Raw genomic sequence first — 21,686 nt, forward strand, 5'->3', positions numbered from 1 at the left:
ATTGTTTAATACGTTTTATAATTTATAAGTCGTGTAAAAAAAAAAAGTTTTTTTTATCAAACTGAGTTTCTCTAAATCAGTTCAAACTTAGTTTCAGTTCATTTTTTATTCATATTTACAATTAATAGTTTCTAAACTCTGATTCAGTAATTTTTCACTCACAGAATTGTTTTTGGGAAGTCTGTCATTTTTTGTTATATTAAAATAATTTAACTTTATTACAGTGTATTGTTATATTGTTGCTTATAATAAAGGTTATTCACTTCAGTTTATCAGTATTTTGCATACATTTAGTAAAAAACTGGAACAAAATATTTAAACAAAACTTGATTTCTACTGTATTGCAATTCTTGCATTATTTGTGATCTGCTGGGCAAAAATTGCAGTTTGATTGACATTTTTTTACCAAAAAAAAAAAACATGCTCATGGCTATTTTTGCACTCAAAAGAAACCAGATATCAAAATATAGAATATTGCCAAAATGCTAGAATAAAATCCAGAATAACCCTAGAGTTGAAATGTTGCAGCGTTATTTTACGACAGTGGTTAAGCACTGTGGTTGATGTGTCTTTAACCCTGAGGACGAGAAAAAGGTGGGTGGCAGTTACATCCGATAACGTTCAGAGCCGCCCTGAACTGGCTGAAATCACAAGAAAGACGTTCCTCCATTTCTGTTTTCAAAAAGCCCTTTCGTGCTCCAAAAACCTTAAACAAATTATGTACACAAAACAAGTTGTTTCTTTCCAGTATTTCCACATACTTATAAAACTAGCGATTAACAGATATTGTAAATGTACTGTATGTTGCAAACAGATCTCTACTTTGCAGGCATAAATGATTAGATGAAACGATTCTATGAAAAGATTTTTGCCTCTTTGCAGATTGCCACTTCATATTGCATTAAAAAAAATATTTTTAAAAAGTAGTTATATAGTATCTGTCTGCTTTGGACATCTGTTAACGTTGAGTTATTGGTGCGTTCCCTGGTGTCATTTTTCAAAGGAACTTGCACAAAATATTGCGTAGGAGTATGTGGGCGTTTTTATGTCGTTTTCTTCTCTATCTTTCTCCCTCCCTGTCCTTTCCTTCCCGCCTCTCCTATGTTTGCACTCTTTCTCATTCTGACATTATCAGCTTCAACAAATTTGACTGGCTGGATAGGTGATTTCAACATATAGCATATTATATCATAAACATGTCCATCATGATAAAAGTCCAGACACTAAATGTTTTTGAAGTTTATATTCAGTGCCATGGCCCTCAAAACACATTCTGTATTTCAAGTAAATATACGTTTTGTACAGTATAAAAATCATTGTCTATGGAGAGTCCCCACGAAGATAATTTATAGATGATGTTATATATGAGTTATGCTATAAATAGCTCTAATGAAGTGTAATTGCATCTGTGTTGGATATTTTGACAGAAGTCTTTCTACTTTGACAGGGGAAGGTTCATTTAGAGATGAAGCTGAATGAACTGATCACAGAGAATGGATCCGTCTGCCAGCAGCTTGTGGTTCAGTAAGTGATACCTGTCAGTCAATGCATGTGTTTGTGTGTTTTTAAATGTGTTTGAGCAGCACAACATGAATCGGCATTCACAACCCAATGCACTTCTGTAACGTTACATACTTCAATGTGAAACAGGATATCAAGAAGTCAAGGTTTGGCTAGTCGGCAGGGCCTCTTTCCCGCTGGTAGAAGTCTTTACTAGTCTTTCTCCATTGATGGCCATTCAAAAGCAACCGTGTATTTTGAATGGATTTTTTTGATGTATTCTAATGTTTTTTTTTTGTTTTGTTTTTTTAACAGCATATACTGTAGGCTATATCACTTATATTTCATTATATTATAGTAGATGTCTTACCAGTATCCAATATCCATATTATAGTAGTATCCATTGTCTGCAGTGGGTTGGTGAGTTCATGAAGAAACATTCTATTCTACTTATTCCTTAATCCCTTCCTATTCTAGTTAGTACTATACTGAATGATGGCTCAATGATGTTAATGTAAATTAAAATCTTAAAATGAATGAAATCTTACAAATCAATGAATAAATAGGACGGCGGTCAAAATAAAATTGAAACTCCATCTCTGCATGCTGCGTATAACAGTGTGAACCAGGATCACTTTATTTTCATATTCGCATCATTTCCTACATTTTTGTGGACAGTGGACAAGGTTTCTTCATTTTATCATATTTGTAACGAGACTTTCTGTGGTTTTCTGCCCAAGTAAATTCTTTCAAACATTAAACCCTCAAGAATTTAAGACATATTAGCATTGTAACTTTTAGTTTGAAAAAAGTATAATTATCAAATATGTACAATAGTAATATATTTCTGTCTCTTTATCATTTGAGTTAAATAATGGTGTACACACTATACAATATGGTCTTATTTGTTAACATTAGTTAAAATGAACTAACTATGATCAATATATTATTACAGCATTTATTAACCTTTGTTAATGTTAGTTTATAAAATACATTTATTTTTTTGTTCATGTTAGTTTACAGTGCATTAAACTAATGTTAACAGATACAACTTTAGATTTGAAAAACGTATTAGTAAATGTAGAACATTAAGATTATTAATCGGGATGCACAATATATCGGTATCGGGCGATATGTTCATTTTTAATGTTATCGTCATTGACCCAATAAGAATATTAGGCTGATATATTAAAGCCGATAAATAATGTATTATTTCCTTCGGCTGAGACGCTTCAGATGCGCACTGTTCGCCATGATGGCTTTGAATTGCTTAAAATATGACTGAAAATACAGTTACGTGCAACGTCGTGCTGTCATATAGGCTGCATAAAATAATAATGAGAACAGTATAATTGTGTGCTTGGGACATGGATTTTAATGTTGAGACTTTTGTTTTTGCAATCAGGCTCTCAAAAATTATATAAAAATTTGGATTTAGATTTATCGGCCAATATATCGGTTATCGGCTTTCAAATATAAAGCATTATCGTTTATCGGTATAAGCTAAAATTTTCATATCGGTGCATCCTTGTCGCTTTAGAAGTATAGTTAACTAAAGTGTTTCCAAAATAATAATAATGTATTATTTCAGTTTTCTTATAAGATTAAATGTTTATCCAATTGCAGCTCATGATAAAATAATCACTTTTTTGTTTTTTTTTACATAATTGTGCAACCCTAAGTAAATAAGATGAAATATTTGATATTTTCCTGCATGTCATGTGACCATTAACCGACATCATTGTACTTCACGTGCAGTATACGCGAAGTACGCATTCTGCGACATGTGGACGCTGTGAACTATAACTTCAGTGGTGTGTCTCGTCTGGGAGGGCGAGAATACCTGTGAAGTTCATCTTCACACCACTACAGGGTTGTGTGTTTTCTTTAATGGTGTGAAAGATGGTCTGACTCAATATAGAGTTGCTGACGTGCATCTCTGTTTAATGTTGGCCATCGTTGTTCATTCACACTCTCCCACAGAGCAGGTTGACGAAAGAGGAAGCGATGCCGTGACTGCAGGAAGCCCGCACTGCGCTGTTTCTGTGGTTTTGTTTTGCCGACACACTGCTTTTTTCTCTCTTTCATGCTCTCTCCCTCTCTGTCGTTCTTTCTCACCTTCCTTCACCGCTTCACGGCTGTCACCATGACGACTACAAGTGTGAATTACTTCTTGTCTTGGATGGCAGTGCTTCTGCTTTCACCCTTCTTATCTGACACCTTCATTTATGCACGTTCTTCTTTCATCGTCTCATTCTCTCGTTCATTCATATTTTAACTTGTGACGTGGAGGAACCTCTGACAAAGTCAACATCAGGGTTCAACAATAAGGATGGCTGAGAGGGTTTGGGGCCAGTTCACTGAGCTGCTACTTTGGCATTATATATTACATTTGTTGATCACGTGCCTTGCAAATGCAAACATTTGGTTGTATGGTTGCATGTATTAAACATTGGTGACATTTGAACCAGAAGAATTTACAACAATAACTAATCTTATCTAACTAATATAGATACGATTTTATCAGAATTTGGAGAATGACTTGTAATGGAGTGCAACAGTCGGGTTCCAGAAGTAAAAACTCCATTAAGGAAATTCATTTTTAACGATAACTTATAAACCTTTAAAGACAGCCTTACTTTGAGCTACAAGGTTGTTGAAGCCGTCATCCCACATTATTACAACTTAGTTTTAAAATAATCATGTTTAACTTTGGAATTCGTGGTGAAAAACTACATTGCCCATGATGCTGTACAGAAAATTCGGAGCTGAAACAAGCAAAACACGGCAAAATATATTTTTAGCCCCGCCCGAATGTAATCGAGTCAGTCGATCTCCCTACGCTCTCAAAATACTTAAATATTTGAATATACATGCATATTTTTATTTGTTTATTTATAATCAACATTTTTAAATGAGTAGATTTATATTTCTCCACCATTTTTAAATCGATTATGCTGTATTTTTGTCCAATCAAAGTTTGTAATGTTATGATTCACCTCATAGCTCATTGGCTCCGTTCATGGCTTATAACACTTTATCAAAGACTTTTTTTGAAATCCTAATAGGAGAGACGAATGGAAAAATACTTCCAGAACCAACACCGCTGAAAAAGTGGGTCACTGTTGCACTCTAGAGTCACAAAATCTCCAAACAAGTGTCATGTTTTGCCCTATGTGCCTTTGTTTCCGGCTAAGTGTGTGTATGGATTAATCATGTTGTATTTTTGTACTTCCTGCTGTTATTGCAAATTGCAAAAACATACAGTGCGTTTGAAATCAAATACTTCCCTACTAAATATAGTATGATCTACTGACTACGCACAAATTAAAGAACACAGACGCAGCCGGATCATTTCCATAATGACAAACGCAATCTACCAAGAGCTGCGCAAATTAGCGCCTGGTTTAAGACCATGATGCTTTTTTTAGGCGTTAAATAATGCCGCAAATAGCGGTAAATTGACTAGCGCAAACCTTAGTAAATCACCTTGCATGATTCTTTTAAATACTCTCCTCCCACAAATTTTGTGTCTGAAAGGGAAAGTCCTACAAATGCATATGCAATAAGGTCAGCCACAAACATAACTGTGTCCACCCCTTTTCAGTGCTAATTTTTCACTGCGTGTCTTTAGCCAAAAGAGGGTTTGTGCTGGCGCAAGCTGTTAGTAAATCTGGCCCATAATATTCGAAAAACAGTAGGCGAAAAGGTCCCAGGATGACCTACTACTTCTGCTGAGATTCTGAAGTGTGCAGTCGATGGACACTTTACTATCCCATGAGGCCACGGGAGAAAGGAGATGTGAATGGCAGTAACTGATGCGATAGGTCAGATGACAGTGACAACATGGGGGATGTAGTACGTCCAAATTTCATTCATACTATATATAACATACTTTTTTAATGGTTGCAAAGTTTCAAACCAAATGTAGTACTTACTGTACAGTGTACACCATGCGATTTCGAACGCAACGCTAGTAAATGAAAGTTTTTATTTTATTTATTTTCTTCAGAAAATTAGTTTTTTGGGTAAAAAGTGAAACAAACACCTTTACTTTTGTGACGCACATAAAATGTTTATGTATATTTTGAAGTAAAATTACAATATAAAAGAACTCTTTTTCTATTTTAATATATTTTAAAATGTAATTTATCCCTGTGATCAAATCATCAGATCATTATTACTCCAGTCTTCAGTGTCACATGATCCTTCAGAAATCATTCTAATATCCTGATTTGCTGCTCAAGAAACATTTCTTAATATTATCAATGTTGAAAACAGTTGTGCTGCTTAATATTTTGTTGAAAATGTGATACAAAATTTAATTATTCATTGATGAATAGAAAGTTCAAAAGAACAGCAGTTATCTGAAATAGAAAAAAATATATATATATATAATTTGTAACATTTTAAATATCTTAACTGTCACTTTCGATCAATCTAATGCATCCTTGCTGAGTAAAAGTATTATTCTTATAAATAAACAGTCAAATAAAAATCCATAGTACTGGTCAGGATGGAGAACATGGCATAAAAAATGTACCCTGTTTACTTTATTAATACATGTTTATGATCTTGTTGTGATAGTGGTGCTTTTAATTTCAAGGGAAGAGGCCAAATAGTTAATTAGGCATTATTTAGTTTAGACTATAGCCTAAAACAGTAGCCTAAATATCCTGTTTCACTTGGAAATGTGTCAACCAAGTAAAGTTGGTTAAGAATGCTGTTTGATGTTGACTTGAATGGTGTGTTGTTTAATCACACATGGACAGAGCATTCTGCTGTTTGATATTTAATGTTACTTTCAGTAACAGGCTCTGTGTGTGTCTTTTGCAGGATAATTGCGTGTCAGGGTTTGCCGTTGATAAGTGGACAGAACTGTGACCCGTACGCCACAGTAGCACTTGTAGGGCCCGCCAGGTAGGTTCATAAACATTATAAATCACAAGGTTTACTGTAAAGGAACAGAGGTTTTTCATGAAACCTGATGGTTTCTAATGAAATACTGAAAACAGTCAAAATGCATTATTGTGATTGTTTCTAAATCAGTCAGTCATAAGATCGTTTCGGCCTCTGTCACCGATCTAGGCTGAAATGAGTACATAACATCCGCTCTGATTCAATAATAACATCCTGCTCTCTGTCTTTCTGTTTTTCTCTCTCTCAGGTCTGACCAGAAAAAAACGAAAGTAAAGAAGAAAACCAGCGACCCTCAGTTTGAGGAGACCTTTCATTTTGAGGTACAGCCCTAATCCATTCATTCAGTAATAGTTCATGAACGTTGATTTTGTGAGTCTAAATCATCCCCCCCCAAATGGCTTAAAAAGGGATCGTCATTAATTTTGATCATGTCGGAGTTATGATTTCCTGTGGATGCGGTATGCATTTGTAGCATTAGCCATATGGTTATAATTCACAATGTTTCTGCAGGTCACAAGGTCAAGCAGTTACAAGGGGAGGTCACACTTCCAGGTGGAGGAGGAGGACATAGAGAAACTAGAGATTAAGTGAGTTCTCTTCTTTTCTCTTCTTTATTATTGTGTTGGCATTGTTTCATGTTAGCCTCTCCTGGATGTATGTTTTTTTTTTTTTTTTTTTTTAGATCAAGTGAGTTCTCTTCTCTTCTTCATTGTTGCGTTGTCAGTTTAATCTTTGGCTGTAATGGCTGGATTTGTGTTTTTTGTTTTGTTTTGTTCTCTTCTTTTCATTACTTCATTATTGTGTTGTCATTGTTTCATCTTTGTCTCTTCTGGCTGGATCTATGTTTGTTTTTGTTTTGTTCATCATGATTCCATTGTTTTAACTTTTGCTTCTCTTCGCCGGGTGCAGACTTTTGTTTTTGTTTCAAAAACGGCATATAACTGCACATATTGACTGTTTGTGGATGATAATGGTAATCAGGGATGAGTGCTTATTTGATTGGAAGACTGTATGTAATGTCAAAAATATTTTGATGAATGTGGCTTTGCTCTGATTTGACACATAATGTGCCACTCTGAATTGTCCCATATAGCCCTCTGCAGAAGCTGACAGGTAAGAGTAGGTGAAACCACCAGACGGCACATTAGATCATGACACTAATGTGTGTGTGTGCGTGTGCGTGTGTGTATGTTTATGCATGATTTCGTGTGTTGTTGGTTTTCCACTCAAAGGCAATTTATTTGTGTGCATGTTTGATGTGAGAAAAAGCTTCATCCAGTAGTGGAGAGAAAAATGACTAACCCACCTTGATGCAACTGCATCTATACTCTGCGTGCTGGATTTCAGATTCAGTTTGACTGAAAATGGGAGAAGTTCAATTGTGTGATTTTTCCGGGGGTTGAATACATTGAAACAGAGCACTGTTTGTGTTTGTAGATGAACATTTAGCTAATGCACACTCTCTTGTACTCTCCCTTGCAGGGTAGAGCTGTGGAATAATGGTAACTTGGCACAGGACGTGTTCCTCGGAGAGACACGGGTATCTGTGAAAATCCTGAGAAACGACCATGTCCACAAAGCATGGTAAGAACACGAACACACACGCACACACACACACACACACACACACACAGAAGTAGGGCTGGACAATATATGGAATATTCAATTTACTGGCAATATCCACTTTATTTTTTTAAAGCAAGTGTCTTAATGTAATATTGCTAACTGTATTACTATATAACTATATTACTTTAATTTATTATCGTAATCATAAACCACGTTTATAGCGTAAATAGTTTTACTATCACTTTATTTTTCTAATTGGAAGTCTTGCATTCACAGAAAATAGTTACTTCTGCACTGAAAAAAAAATTCCAGGTTTATTAATTTAATAAAAAAATACAGCGAACTTACAATTTGTAGTTCGTACTTACAATGACTTCTCAACTCTTATTATTTAAATGATCATATTAACAAAACTGCTTTACTGGTTATTAATATAAAGTTTTTTTGTCCACTGAAATCGGGTTGGGTTAACACTGATCTATATAAATGTATATTGTAGGTTGTAACCAAAATGCAGTCTCTCTAAATCCCTCCTTTCCATGAGGCTGCTGTGTTCTGATTGGTCAGACGGCCATTCTGTTGTGATTGGCGTTTTGTTTCCAACACAAAGCGGTAGACCAGTCACCATATCTGAATTTCAGCTGTTCCTCAACACTTTACACACAGTGATATAAACAGTTACGACGGCGTCGGTTTTACCTTATCGAGTCCTTATTCTTTTGAAGTGCAAGCAAAGTGCATTTGCTTTGGCAGCGGAGAAAACAGCAAACCAAACTCTTCCAGGCCTCAGCTACAGCTACAGTGTTTGACGGCGGGTCAAAGTAGACGGTGTTTACAGTCAGCCAATGAAGAGCATAGGCTGGCATTATGCAAATGTGTTACATTGTTACATAGGTATGTAACAGGAAGTGAGACTGGAATTGCTGACGACTTGTTTCAGCAGTTCAGAATCTATTCTTTCTTTTAGGAGACAATTACTTAATTTGTCATGCACTTTGATCTTTAAACCTTTGCTGTCCTTTTACATTGACAAACAGCTATATTACACACTGCATGAAAAGTAATATTTGAAAAAGCATAATTAGACATGCAAAATAGAAGCATTTTAAAGGGGTGGTATAATGCCCTTTTCACAAGATGTAAAATAAGTCTTTGTTGTCCCCAGAGTGTGTATGTGAAGTCAAAATACCCCACAGATATTTTTATATAGCATGTTAAAATGGTCACTTTTTGAGGGTGAGCAAAAACGCATTGTTTTTGTGTCTGTCCCTTTAAATGCAAATGAGCTGCTGCTCCCGCGCAGGGGGTGGAGCTACAACAGCTTGTGTCCTTTTACCTCACACAGACATGCACTGGAAATTTTTAAAACTTTTAACCTTTTATGTTCAAACCGAAGTCAGAAAGATGGAGAGACTCAGGAAGAAGTGACAACATGTAGAAGCAACAGAACATTTCTGAATGGTTAGTTGGTGAATTTATGTAGCTTATGTGTAGTTATCTTCTAGTCATTGATTAGCATATTCTGTCTTGCTAATCTATAAATCGTGTTCCGGTGGTGGGGTTTATGTAAATTTTAGGGTTCATGATGTCACTAACCCGGGAGGAATGTCGTGTAGTCCCTACCAGCCGTTTGCTATAGTCCTTAAAAAGCAGTTTCGAAGAAAATATCTCCCTTTGCTTTGAGTTTGAACTTTGTGTCGTAACTTTGCAGATGTTGTTTATGCTCAAACAGCAACATTACACACTAACTAAAGTTAAAAAAGTGAAATCATATTCAACCACCCCTTTAATTAGTTGGACCCCTCTGTATTTGACCCAATTCTACTATGAGGTGTTTGGTGCATGCGTGCACTTCCATGCTGTGCTGTAATATGCTGATCTCAGTGTCTGAGTGAGGTACAGATGAGGAACACGAACAGATGAGGTACACGAACAGATGAGGAAGAAAGATAACAGCCAATCCCAGCTCTCCACTGGCCTTATCAGCCCAATCAGACATGAGAGCACCACCTCTGACGTCAGAGCTTAAATGAACGAACATCAGCATTACTTTAGAGACATTTGCGATGACTGCTTACTGCAACATCCATAATTTAGATTTCAGCTGCAATTGCGTCTTATCTCTGATGTTTTTTTGTCGAGAAGCGTTTGAGAGACCGTGGGTGTGTGTAGGTGTGTGTGTTTTGGGCGGATTGCTTCCGTTGCCCGCTTCCCCTGTGTCCTCAGACTGTGGATCACAGCGTCCTGCCGGTAGTGTTGTGTAAACATTGTATGTGCGTGCATTAGTGTGTGTGTGTGTGTGTGTTCAGACTGAGAGGGAACTTGTTGATACTGATCTGCATGTTTTGAATGAGGGCAGTGAGTCTACTGCGTGGGTGAGCTTTTGCATGAACCTAGCATAAAACAAGCGCACATACACAAACAGACGCTGACACTATTAAACATGGTCTTGCCACACTAATTCCTGTACTTCGTAGTTTGAGCAATGCAAATGGCACATATGATAAAATGATTCATGTGCTAGACACGCATATAGAAAGGATAATCTTAGAGAAAATTAGTTTACACACACACACACACACACACGCACACACACACGTATATCATGGAAATGTAACTATTGTATTTTTGCTTTTAAAATGTCTCAACACTCGCATACGCAAAGCTAGTTTAGTGACACAGTGAGTGATGAAAACTTAATGACTAAATAAATAGGGTTTCAAAATCATCATAACTTTTATAGCACCAGGTAAATCATTGTGACTATATTTAGAATATTTCATATACATTCCATAATACAGCAAATTGAATGATGAAGCTGTGTGACACCTGTAAAATAGCTATAAAGGGGAAATTTCTTTTTGCTTTGTGTTTTGTAGGTACTTGCTACAGCCGAAAGGAAATGGTACGAAGCCTAAGCCAGATGATCTGGGTTCTCTACGTCTGAAAGTAACGTACACTGAGGACAACGTCCTGCCCTCTGCCTGCTACACGGCCCTCCGAAACCTGATGCTCAAATCCCCAGATGTCAAGGTACAATAGCACCCCCCTTCTGTCTGGAAGACTGGCAGCCATGTTTAATTGTTGAACATTATTTTTAGTTTTCAGACACGCATTCTTTCGTTTATAGCATCTTTTCATTGTTTCCGGTTTCTTTGCGTCTCTAGCCGATCTCCGCATCAGCGGCTCATGTTCTGGGAGATATATGCAGGGAGAGTTTGGGTTATGAAGCGCTGCTTCCTGTGGTCAGACTTCTGCTCCATCACAACAGACTGCTTCCCTTTCTCACCGCTGTTGCTGCCCTGGAGCTGGAGAATACACAGTTCAGTAACACACTCACACAAAAACACTTCTATAGTTTTGTTTTGGTAATATCCATATATATATAAGGGGTTTTTTTTGTCAGGTTTGCATATAGGTTTTTATAATATAATATAATATAATATAATGTTGCCCCGTAGTTTGTCTAGGTTATAAACTCACACTATTTCTTTGTCCTCTAAAATGTCCTCTGTCTCCCTGTGCAGAGAGGCCAACACCATATTCAGAGGGAATTCTCTGGCCACCCGCTGCATAGATGACATGATGAAGATTGTGGGCCGAAGTTACTTGACCGTCACTCTCAAACCTGTTCTCAATGAGGTGAGACACAAAGGATTAAAGGTTTTTTTTTTTTAAATTTTTAACTGGACATGTTTATAGATGCATTGAAATGTGTGACTTAGATTTTACAGTTGTTGACATTGTTTAAAATGTTTTGTTACTTTCATTCTGCTTTACAGATCTTTGAATCAAATAAAACCTGTGAGATCGATCCTGTCAAACTGAAAGAAGGCGATAATGTGGAGGTCAACAAGGTGAATTCTTTTTTTCTTTTTTGGGGGGTTTCTTGTTGAATTGTTGTACTTAATTTGGCCGTATGTGTCAGATAAAAAAAGGAGATATTATGGGCCACCAAAAATGAAACCCTGAAATGACTTCCTCTGTTTATACCATCTGATATAGTTTTTAATATGCATTTCTAAGCCTGGCTATATATAAGTTAATATTGATATAATATAAGCTGTAATTTTACAGGTTGGATGCAATAAATTCCCATGACTGAGAAATTTGATAAAAAACTGTGCCCTCGGGATTTTTTCTGATCTCACTTGCATGTGTTTGTGTATTCTTAGGAGAATCTTCAGGGTTATGTGCATAAGGTTTTTACGTCTATAACACAGTCCAGCTCCAGTTGTCCTCCCCTCATGTGTGATGTCTTCAGGTCACTCAGACAGCTCGCATCTAAACGCTTTCCAGGTGAAGCAGCACATGCACATGGACACACTTTCACTCTCATTTGCTTGTGCAGGGTCCACACATTTATTTTGTTCAGTGTTTTAGTATACTTCACACTGACTAAAGTCTCTGCATGCATTCCTGTAAGACTGTGTTGATTCACCACTAGGAGGAGCCAGATACTCAGTCATGACTAATAATCTCTCTGTGTGTGTGTGTGTGTGTGTTTTACCACAGCGGATCCTCATGTGCAGTACTCAGCGGTCAGTAGTTTTATATTTCTGAGGTTCTTTGCGGTGGCTGTTCTCTCTCCACACACATTCCAGCTGAGATCCCATCATCCTGTGAGTGTGCAACAAAAACAGTCACGCACACCACAGCTACAACAAACTACCTACTTACTTAGTTGTAACAAACATGATTTACTTCCTTTTTTAGCATGTGACTAATTTATTCATGCCAGGAAAGACCCATTGAGACACTCCAGTTTTTTTTCTGAGAATGTTTTGAGACAACAATACTGTTTACCAAAAAAAAAAGAAAAAGAAGCATAACATAATTAACAGTAAATGTACTTTGGGTAAAACATGAGTTGGGAGAATCACCTATCTTCCTCTTTCTCTCTCTCTCAGGACCCTGAAATTTCCCGCACACTTACTCTTATCTCTAAAACCATCCAGTCTCTGGGCAGCTGGGGCAGCCTTTCCAAGAACAAACTGGTATGTCAGCTATTAGTCATACGGTGCGCTGAAGGAAGTAACTTTTCAAAAGTTTTCCCCTAGACTTTGGGACATTTAAAAAAAATAATAATTCCTGTTCTTGTTTTGTTGTTGTTTTTCCAGTCTAGCTTTAAAGAAACCTATATGTACGATTTCTTCAAGTTATTCCAAGAAGATGAATGTATAGAGAAAGTTAAAAAGGTAAGTATTTCTAACAAACTGTTTTTTGAGGTCTCCGATGTACGTAGGGCTGTGCCATATTTCGTTATGTTGCAATTATTTTACTCAGAATAGATTAGATCGATATTTTAGATGCTTAGAAATGCACTTCATAAATACAGTGCTTTGAATACACATTTTGATGAGCATGTATTTAATCTCTGAATTAAATTCAAATTAAATTTCTTAGGGGGCATAAACTAAAACCTGTGTGTCAGGTTCCTTTTAAAATGTCAGGTAGTTTGACCTTTTTATGAGAAGGCAAGGTTAGGTCAGGTTTTAAAATGTAATCTGATAGTGTGACTCCCTAAAAATGTTATGATATTCTTGAAAATAAATTATTTGCGATAATGAATCAAACTTCCCATCTCTCTCTCTCAGCATTTTTGTTATTGATGTTTGAATGTGGGCCCTATTACAAATACCTTAAATCTGTTAACACTAATACTTATGAGTCATGACTTATGTAACAGGACATTTTTACGCAGTATTGCAATCTGTATCATGTCGTGAAGTAGCTGCCATGACCAGCCTTCAATATCCGTGTATTGTGTGCATTTATTATAAAGCATATTCTGTGTTAAGCTTGGGCTTCATTCTCATGTGTAAATTGTCTTCTGTCATCTTTTTTGCTTTAGTTCTTAGATGAGATCTCCTCTAATGTAAGTAAGGAGTCTAGTGGAGTGGAGGACTCCTTTGTGCTGAAGGAGGGGTGAGTAGAAAACGCCACAGTTCTCAGAACAGACTAATTGATTAGTCCCATTTATTACGTCTTTGAGTAGCTCAAATAAGGGTTCAGTTTGGGTGAATAAATTGTTTACAGGAAACCTAACAGTTATGTGTGTGTATGATTTTTAACAGAGAGGTACATAAGCGGGCCCAGGGCAGAAAGCGAATAGGAAAGAAGAACTTTAAGAAACGCTGGTTGCGAGTGACCAATCAAGAGCTCTCCTATCACAAGCAGAAAGGTGAGTGTTCCCGGCTGTTGATGATAATGTGTTCCCCTGAAGACCAGTTTGGTCCATGATCCAAAGAACTTTCTGTTTGTGGGCAGTCATCGAGTTCAGCTCTAAAATGTGGCGGTCCAGACACTTGTTTTTGCTGGCAGGTTTTATTTGGAAACGAAGTTGAAATAACATAAGAAGTATCCCTGGATTCTTTTAGCTTGTCCTCAGTTTCACATTCTCATTTGTCTAGCTCCTGTTCATGTAGTGTTGCCAGCCAGCTCTGCATGTGAAACTCTCTGTTTCCCCTTTTTGATTTATGCTGTCAGCTTTATGTCATGGGTATGTTCGTGTGCTTAATGGTGTCAGTGGATATCATGTATTTTGCAATGTGTTGGGTTGAGAGGACTGAAAATGTGCGCGTGTCCATTGGTAATAATTTGTATCATTGTGAATATTTATAATTAGCGTTTGATATGGGTTATTGAGTGGACAATGCCGAAAATACCATATATAATGCTGATATAAAGGATGTGATGTAATTTGATTAGTGCTGTCAAATCGATTAACCGAATCTAACATAAAATATATATATATATATAGTGTGTGTGTGTGTGTGTGTGTGTATACATACACACATATGTATAAATATGTGTGTGTGTACAGTGTATATATACACACACAGACATAGGCCTACATATATATAAATATAATAATATATACACGCATACATTATGTAAACAGAGACTTTTATGTTAGATGTGATTAATCGCGATTAATTAATTTGACCGCACCAATTAGTTAAAACAAGTAAGATTGAGAAATTCCTCAAATTAATAAATACTTATTTACATAATATTTTTCTCTGCATTATGGATCAACAAGGCTGTCAGTAGATTCTTAACATATAAGGAACTAGATTTCAAAATTAAATGATTAAAAGGAGGATATTCAATTTATAAATTTGCTCTGTAATGACATTAAAAAGTTAAATACAGTAAAAGTCGAATGAATAGTTTTTCATGAAATGAACAGAGGAAAGAGTGATACTTAATCATTTTTAAACCGCAGTTGTTAACAATATTTACCTACATAGACAACCATTTAAAAGGTTTGGGGTTAGTAAGATTGTTTTTTTTTTTTAAGAAATGAATAATTTTATTGAGCAAATACACTGTCAAAAATGACATTAAATTATAATATTACAAAAGATTTCAAATAAATGCTGTTCTTTTGAACTTTCTATTCATCAACCCACAAACCTATTAATCAGAACACCTGTGTTCAAAGTTGATATTACTACGAAATGTTTCTTAAGAGACAAATCAACATATTAGAATGATTTCTGAATGATCGTGCGACACTGAAGACTGGAGTAATTCATTTTAAAAAGATAAAAAATCTTACCGACCCCAAATGTTTGTACGGTACTGTATTCTATATGACAACATTTTAAAGCATGAAAAATTCCACAAGGAAGGTTCTGTGGTGATGAATCACTGTTTTGAAATGATTCACTGAAATGGCCAGTTCAAAATAAATGATTTGCAGAAATGAATCAAACTTCCCTTCTTTCTCAGCATTTTTGTTGATGTTTGAATGATGACCATATTACAAATACCTTAAATCTGTTAACACTAATACTTATGGGTCATCATGACTTATGTAACAGGAAATGTTTACGATTCTTTTGGTGCACTGACCGATATAGTGTGTATATATAGGTAAATATACTGCATTATGCATCATCTAGTCCTAATACTTTTGTTGATCAGCTTCATGGCATACTAACCATAGTTCCCACATTTCTTTTGAGTGATCTACCCTGTGAAAAAAGAACTGTGTCAATTCCTGTGGAGTGATGTGAATTTCAAGGTCACCAACTGCAAGTCTTGTTGTCCCTGCATGATACACGTTTATCACTGTTGTAATAATAAACATCCTTTAGCGTGATCATCTCAGAAAGAGTCAGCATGGTGGCTTGACCTTCTTTTGTTTCCTGCTGGACTGTCAGCAAAGCTGGGTTACTGTTGTTGTCTTTTCTATGGGAGAGCTGAACAAACTCACCCTAAGTATTACATTAGCTGTTTCCATCCACCTATTTTTATTGGAATTACATCTATTGGGAGATCGCATACAAAAAACACTGGATAGAAACACCAAGATGCACATAAATTCTAGAAAATGTGCATAAAAAAACACATGAGGTGGATCATTTTTTTTATCAGATAAGAAGACATGCGCATAAACTGCGATAGAAACACATTTACCGGAAGTCACAAGTCTTTTATGACGTTGGAGAGCCACATTGGCTTCCCCTGGTGCAGAAAACGTTCATTTTTATTACAGATATTTTGTGCCAGTTTCCCAGGAAGTGACGATTTTGTTCTCTTCGCATGGAATGGAAATTGGGCCTTAGTCGCAAATGTTTTATGCGCTATTCCAACTGTACAAATGTACAAACCCCCTTTTTTTAACAGTCAGTCAGGATTGTTGACTAACCAATAGGCGATGTGGTGTGTCTCTATCCAGCAGAGTTTGGAAGGCACAACTGGGTCACATTGGCACAGAACAATCGTGATTTATCATCTCGTTTGCAGGTTTTTCCCCCCATGCATTTAGATTTTCCTCCCTGATTTTATTAAGTAATTGTGTACGTTATCTTATAATTTAAGCATTTGTGCTGGGAGTTACTTTGGCAGAAAGCGTTTCTCGTTTGATTTCACACACATGGCAAATATTATAATGTTCATTCATTGGTTTTGTTTGATGTTGGGATATGTGACTTTTCTTAGCTCATTTTAAGTAAGATATTCTCCTAATTTTACAAATAAAGGTATTTTCTGAGTAATATTTGTAAGGTTTTGTGGATGTAACAGTTGCTGCTGGTTATTTTCAAGTGATTGTATGTCCATATAGTGACCCGGAAAGCATTTGGACACCAAAGTCACATTTAAAATGCATTTGATAACAAAAACATATGTCACAAGCATCATTTTGGACACAAAAGTATTGTGACAAAGTGGCTACTCAGCTAGGACACCTGTGTGTAAACTTGAGGAAAAGTGACATTTAGTTATAGTTAGTGCAACTGTGTTATTCACCGCTTTACTGCAGGAACTCTCAGATTTATTCTTGGAACATGAGCTTGAAAGGTTGGGACACTTGCATTTTTAGTAGACAGTGTCATTTGACCGAAGAGGGAGAGAAGCTAATAACTTGTGATTTAATTTCCTCTCATTTGAGTCTAGCCCGCTGAGTATCTGGACTAAATGATGGACCTTTCATTTGTAACTGTCCTCCAGATATCAGATCTGGGGCGGTTGAGGATGTTATACTCTGTGTTCTTCACTGGCTAAACTCAACCTGAACCCCTTTAATGATTCTTACTGTTCATTCTATTGCTCTATCATATTTTATCTTTCATTTAATAGCACCTCATATTTAGAGCTGCTTCAGCAGGGTTCAATGCTAAGTATTTTTTTTTTTACTGGCCTGGTTGAGTCAGTGGTTCAACTGTTTAGATACCAGTGAAATATCACAATTCCAATTTGTTTTTTTTGTTTTTTTTCAGTAAAAAGGAACGGGAAAAGACAGCAAACCAGCTATTGGCAGTACACACCTGGTAAACGTTCAGAAAGAAGATGCATTAAAAAGAGAGCAAGATGGGCTGGGGTGGCATGTGCAGCTCTAGTTCTCAAGCATCTGTGTACTTTGGCTGTTCTGTGGTCAAAATGATGCACATTAGCGAAGGAGATGAAAATAGGAATTTATCAAATGTGTTGAATGTGCATGAGAAACTGCTGTGTGTTTTTGTTGGCTGGCCAAGTTGGTGCGCTATCAGCTCCACGGGCTCGGCCCGACTGGACCTAGTCACGGGTCGTTAAAGAATATAATGTGAGATTTAGTGTCCGTGTCTAAACCGCAGTCCCCAGGTTTTTATGCGTGTATGCAAAAACAGACCCATGCAGTAAGAGGTCTGGACTCTGTATTTGTGTTTATTTCAAATTTATTTCATGATGCACATTATTCATCAATGTCCCTCCTTACACAAGTGTAAAAAATAGCAAAGTGTGAATTTTCTATTAATTCATTTATTTATTTTTCGCTGTTTTAATAAATGTATCTTTGTGTTTGTGTCCAGGGAAAGAACCACTGTGCGTCATTCTTGTGAAAAACATCCTCGGTGTTGAGAAACTGGAAGAAGGTGCCTTTAACCGCAAAAACGTGAGTAGCTCAGTCGTATTTGTGCGTTCTTGTGTATGTGTTCTAGCAGCTCAGCTGGTATAGCATGGTACTAGCAATGCAAATGTTGTAAGACTGGATTTCATCCTAACCTACAATAAAACTCACTAATCTGGAGAGAAGATCATAAGACACCGCCTTGCCCAAACTTCTCTATACTTCTCTACCGACTCCCTCTCCTTTCCCCCTGATTCAAGTCAATGAAAGTTAATCAGTGGTGTAACAGAGTTAAAGGCTCAGGGAAGAAGGAGGCCGCAACTGGCGAAAGTTTTAACTCTTTAATAATAAAATAAACAAACACAACACGAAAGTAAAGCGGCCGCCCCTCACGGACAACTGCCGCACACACATTAACGAAACATAACGTGAATGTCCCAGGCCTGAGACTCGTGCAGTTGACATTAGCAATCACTCCGCCGGTCTCACTCGTTCCCACGGCTCTCAGCCTCGTCCTGCTTGCCACACGTGGCTTCTCTCCCCCAAAACCAGGTGTAACCCATTGGGGCACATGAATAGGCCATGAATTGTTCTCTGGGTGTTTAAGGGAAATATGGCAGAATAGTCTTTGGAAATGCTGTAGTCAGAAACCTCCCACACAGTGCTGTGTGAGTTCTGCTCTCAGAGATGAATCTAAGAGTAAGAAATGCATAAGAGTATGTATGAAAAATGCACAGGTATGCATTTCTTACTCTTAGATTCATTCTTTGCGCAATTGATGTATTTATTATTTCTAAATTGGCCTCTAATTGTTTAATTGTGGAATTGACATGATACATTTTTACCTGACAAATAAAATGTTAAATTTGATTTTATTCTTTATTCTTCTGAAATCATTATGACCATTAGATTAAAGGGATGCACCATGACCTCGAGCCAAACACCCCCCCCCCCCCCCCCCCCCCCCCCCCCAGAAGCCTTTTTTCCCTTGGTCGAACATTATTAAAGTTAGAGCTTATTTAGAGATATCAGCCGGATGGCTCAGTGCAGACGCTAACAGATCCTATGATGTATCTCGTAAATTACCCCTCTAATAATGCCCAGAATGGTACCAAACTTACACGGTAGTACAAATAGGTTCTGTACTCATAAAACAAGGCATTGGAAAGTTTGTAAGTACATCAGGAGTTTATTTAAATAACACTTGCCTGACGGCTCATGCTACTGCTAACCCGGACGTCGACGGCACTTCAGTGGTTTGGGAAAAGCACGTAAAAGTCCTGGCAGAAAGCGATGCATAAGGATGTAGTGTAACGCCGAATTATTATTTTTACTTAGTGTTAACTAATAATTGTTGCAAACTGGTACTACTTCATTCCTGGAACTTGGCGTCGTTACACTACATCCTTATGCAAAAAAGTTTTTTTTTATTATAATAATACTTCACAATATTACTGTTAAAATAAAATAAATGCAGCCTTGATGAGCATAAAATAGCTCATGGATTAAAACATCCAAACTTTTGTTTTGCAGATGTTTCAGGTAATCCATTCAGAAAAGCCTCTGTACGTGCAGGCGGGTAACTGTGTGGAGACCAACAGCTGGATTGAGGTGCTGAGTCAGGTCAGCCGCTGTAACCCGGGGCGGCTCAGTGCGTTTCACCCGTCTGCTTATGTGAGTGGATTCTGGTTATGCTGTAAGGAACCCAACGAGAACGCCCCCGGCTGCAGACCATGCACTGCGTAAGACATCTTATTAATACATTTGCATTTTATCGCTGTATGTGCAAGCACGTACACGTTACCTTTTTTCATGTCTGACTCCGTCTTATAGGACAGTGTTGGCTAATATTCAACTGGACATCGACTGTGACCGAGAATCAGAACGAATCTTCTCCTTTTTCTCCACAAACCGCTCCAGACTACAGAAGATGGAGGGTGTGTATAGCCAAAAAACAATATGAAATCATTTACTTTATTAATATACATTTTGATCTGTGTACTGTGGGTTTTTTGTTTCTCCACTATTGAACTGACTTTTATTGTCTATTGATGTAACCAACGCTAGCAAGTAAAAAATATTGACCTATGAAAAGTAGCTATTGTGCAATCATATAAATCAACCCAGGATATTGCATCCAGGATCCTGCTCAATATTCCGTTTCATTCAGAATTACCATGCAAATGTTTGAACACAGCCAGTCATTTTTTATTGCTACTAGGTAAAGTCATCTGAACTGTAAAATGACACAATTGTTGGTATAGAAACCCCAAAATGACCAAAAATGTGTCCCATGAATGCACTTAATGGCTCTTTTCCTTTTATTATTTGGTCAATTCAACTATTAAAAAGTTATACCTTTTATTTTTAAATTATTTTTTTAAAGATATTCATAAAAACTAGTTTGCATATTGTCTGTTATACTATTTTAAAGGTTCCTGATTTTGTTTTGGAGGTCTCCTAAAATAATTTTACATGCATCTGATCCAAGGTCAAAAAACGTTAAACGTTCACCCAAAAATGAAAATTCTGTCAGTAATTACTCACCCTCATGTTGTTCCAACCCCGTAAGACCTTCGCTCATCTTCGGAACACAAATTAAGATATTTTTGATTAAACCTGAGCGCTGGATCACTCCTCCATAGGCTTCTGAAGGACTGAAACTTGCTGGCCCAGAAAAGTTATTAAAGAGATCGTTAATATAGTCCAAGTGACTACAGTGGCTCAATCTTAAGTATATCAAGCGACGAGAATACTTTTTGTGCGCAAAAACAAACAAAAATAACGACTTTATTCCACTTTTAATTTCCTTCTATCTGGGCCTCGAGTTGGTTCACGTAGTGTTTTTGCGCAGCGCGTCTGTGTTGTACGTCTCGAGGCCCAGATAGTTCATTTTTGGGTGAACTAACCCTTTCATTTTCTAATAATATACATTGCAGGATCACTTCTTTTCTCTGTGTCTGAAACGATTCAACAAAGGATTCAGTCTCTCTAAACCAGAACCAATCTCTATTTTCATTTAAACGTGTGAATTTAATTGTTTATGTGTGTGTGTCTACAGATGCCTGTGCCGGCATGTCAGTGTACCTTGGGCAGCAGGAGGACTGTTCAGCCTTCACTATACAGGACCCTAAAGAGACCTTCCGTACCATTAAAGAGCTCGGAGAAGTACTGGATGATCTGCAGATTCACCACGACTTAAAGGGGGCACTAACCGATGAACCAGGCACTATGTAAGACACCCAAAATGAATCAAGACATCACATTTTTATACAAAAGTGGAAATTTAAATTGTAACATAGATGTTTCAAATTCATAATTTGCATTTTTTTAATTATCCTTGAAGACTTAAAAAAAT

General features: G+C 36.9%; 1 protein-coding gene across 1 annotated transcript in view; it reads left to right on the top strand.

Annotated features, from left to right (window-relative positions):
- Positions 1-21,686, top strand: part of rasa2 (RAS p21 protein activator 2) — a 41,095-nt gene that overhangs the window by 15,227 nt on the left and 4,182 nt on the right. The window contains exons 5-23 of the mRNA XM_084409442.1: positions 1,448-1,524; positions 6,337-6,420; positions 6,668-6,740; positions 6,931-7,007; positions 7,903-8,004; positions 10,866-11,019; positions 11,154-11,308; positions 11,514-11,628; positions 11,769-11,843; positions 12,162-12,285; positions 12,502-12,608; positions 12,897-12,983; positions 13,107-13,184; positions 13,841-13,914; positions 14,064-14,170; positions 18,291-18,373; positions 19,862-20,070; positions 20,162-20,265; positions 21,390-21,561. Coding sequence (XP_084265568.1) covers positions 1,448-1,524; positions 6,337-6,420; positions 6,668-6,740; positions 6,931-7,007; positions 7,903-8,004; positions 10,866-11,019; positions 11,154-11,308; positions 11,514-11,628; positions 11,769-11,843; positions 12,162-12,285; positions 12,502-12,608; positions 12,897-12,983; positions 13,107-13,184; positions 13,841-13,914; positions 14,064-14,170; positions 18,291-18,373; positions 19,862-20,070; positions 20,162-20,265; positions 21,390-21,561 — 2,057 coding nt within the window. The remainder of the gene's footprint in view (positions 1-1,447; positions 1,525-6,336; positions 6,421-6,667; positions 6,741-6,930; positions 7,008-7,902; positions 8,005-10,865; positions 11,020-11,153; positions 11,309-11,513; positions 11,629-11,768; positions 11,844-12,161; positions 12,286-12,501; positions 12,609-12,896; positions 12,984-13,106; positions 13,185-13,840; positions 13,915-14,063; positions 14,171-18,290; positions 18,374-19,861; positions 20,071-20,161; positions 20,266-21,389; positions 21,562-21,686) is intronic.

Source organism: Rutilus rutilus, assembly GCF_951802725.1.
Source record: "Rutilus rutilus genome assembly, chromosome: 5".
Classification (NCBI taxonomy): Eukaryota; Metazoa; Chordata; class Actinopteri; order Cypriniformes; family Leuciscidae; genus Rutilus; species Rutilus rutilus.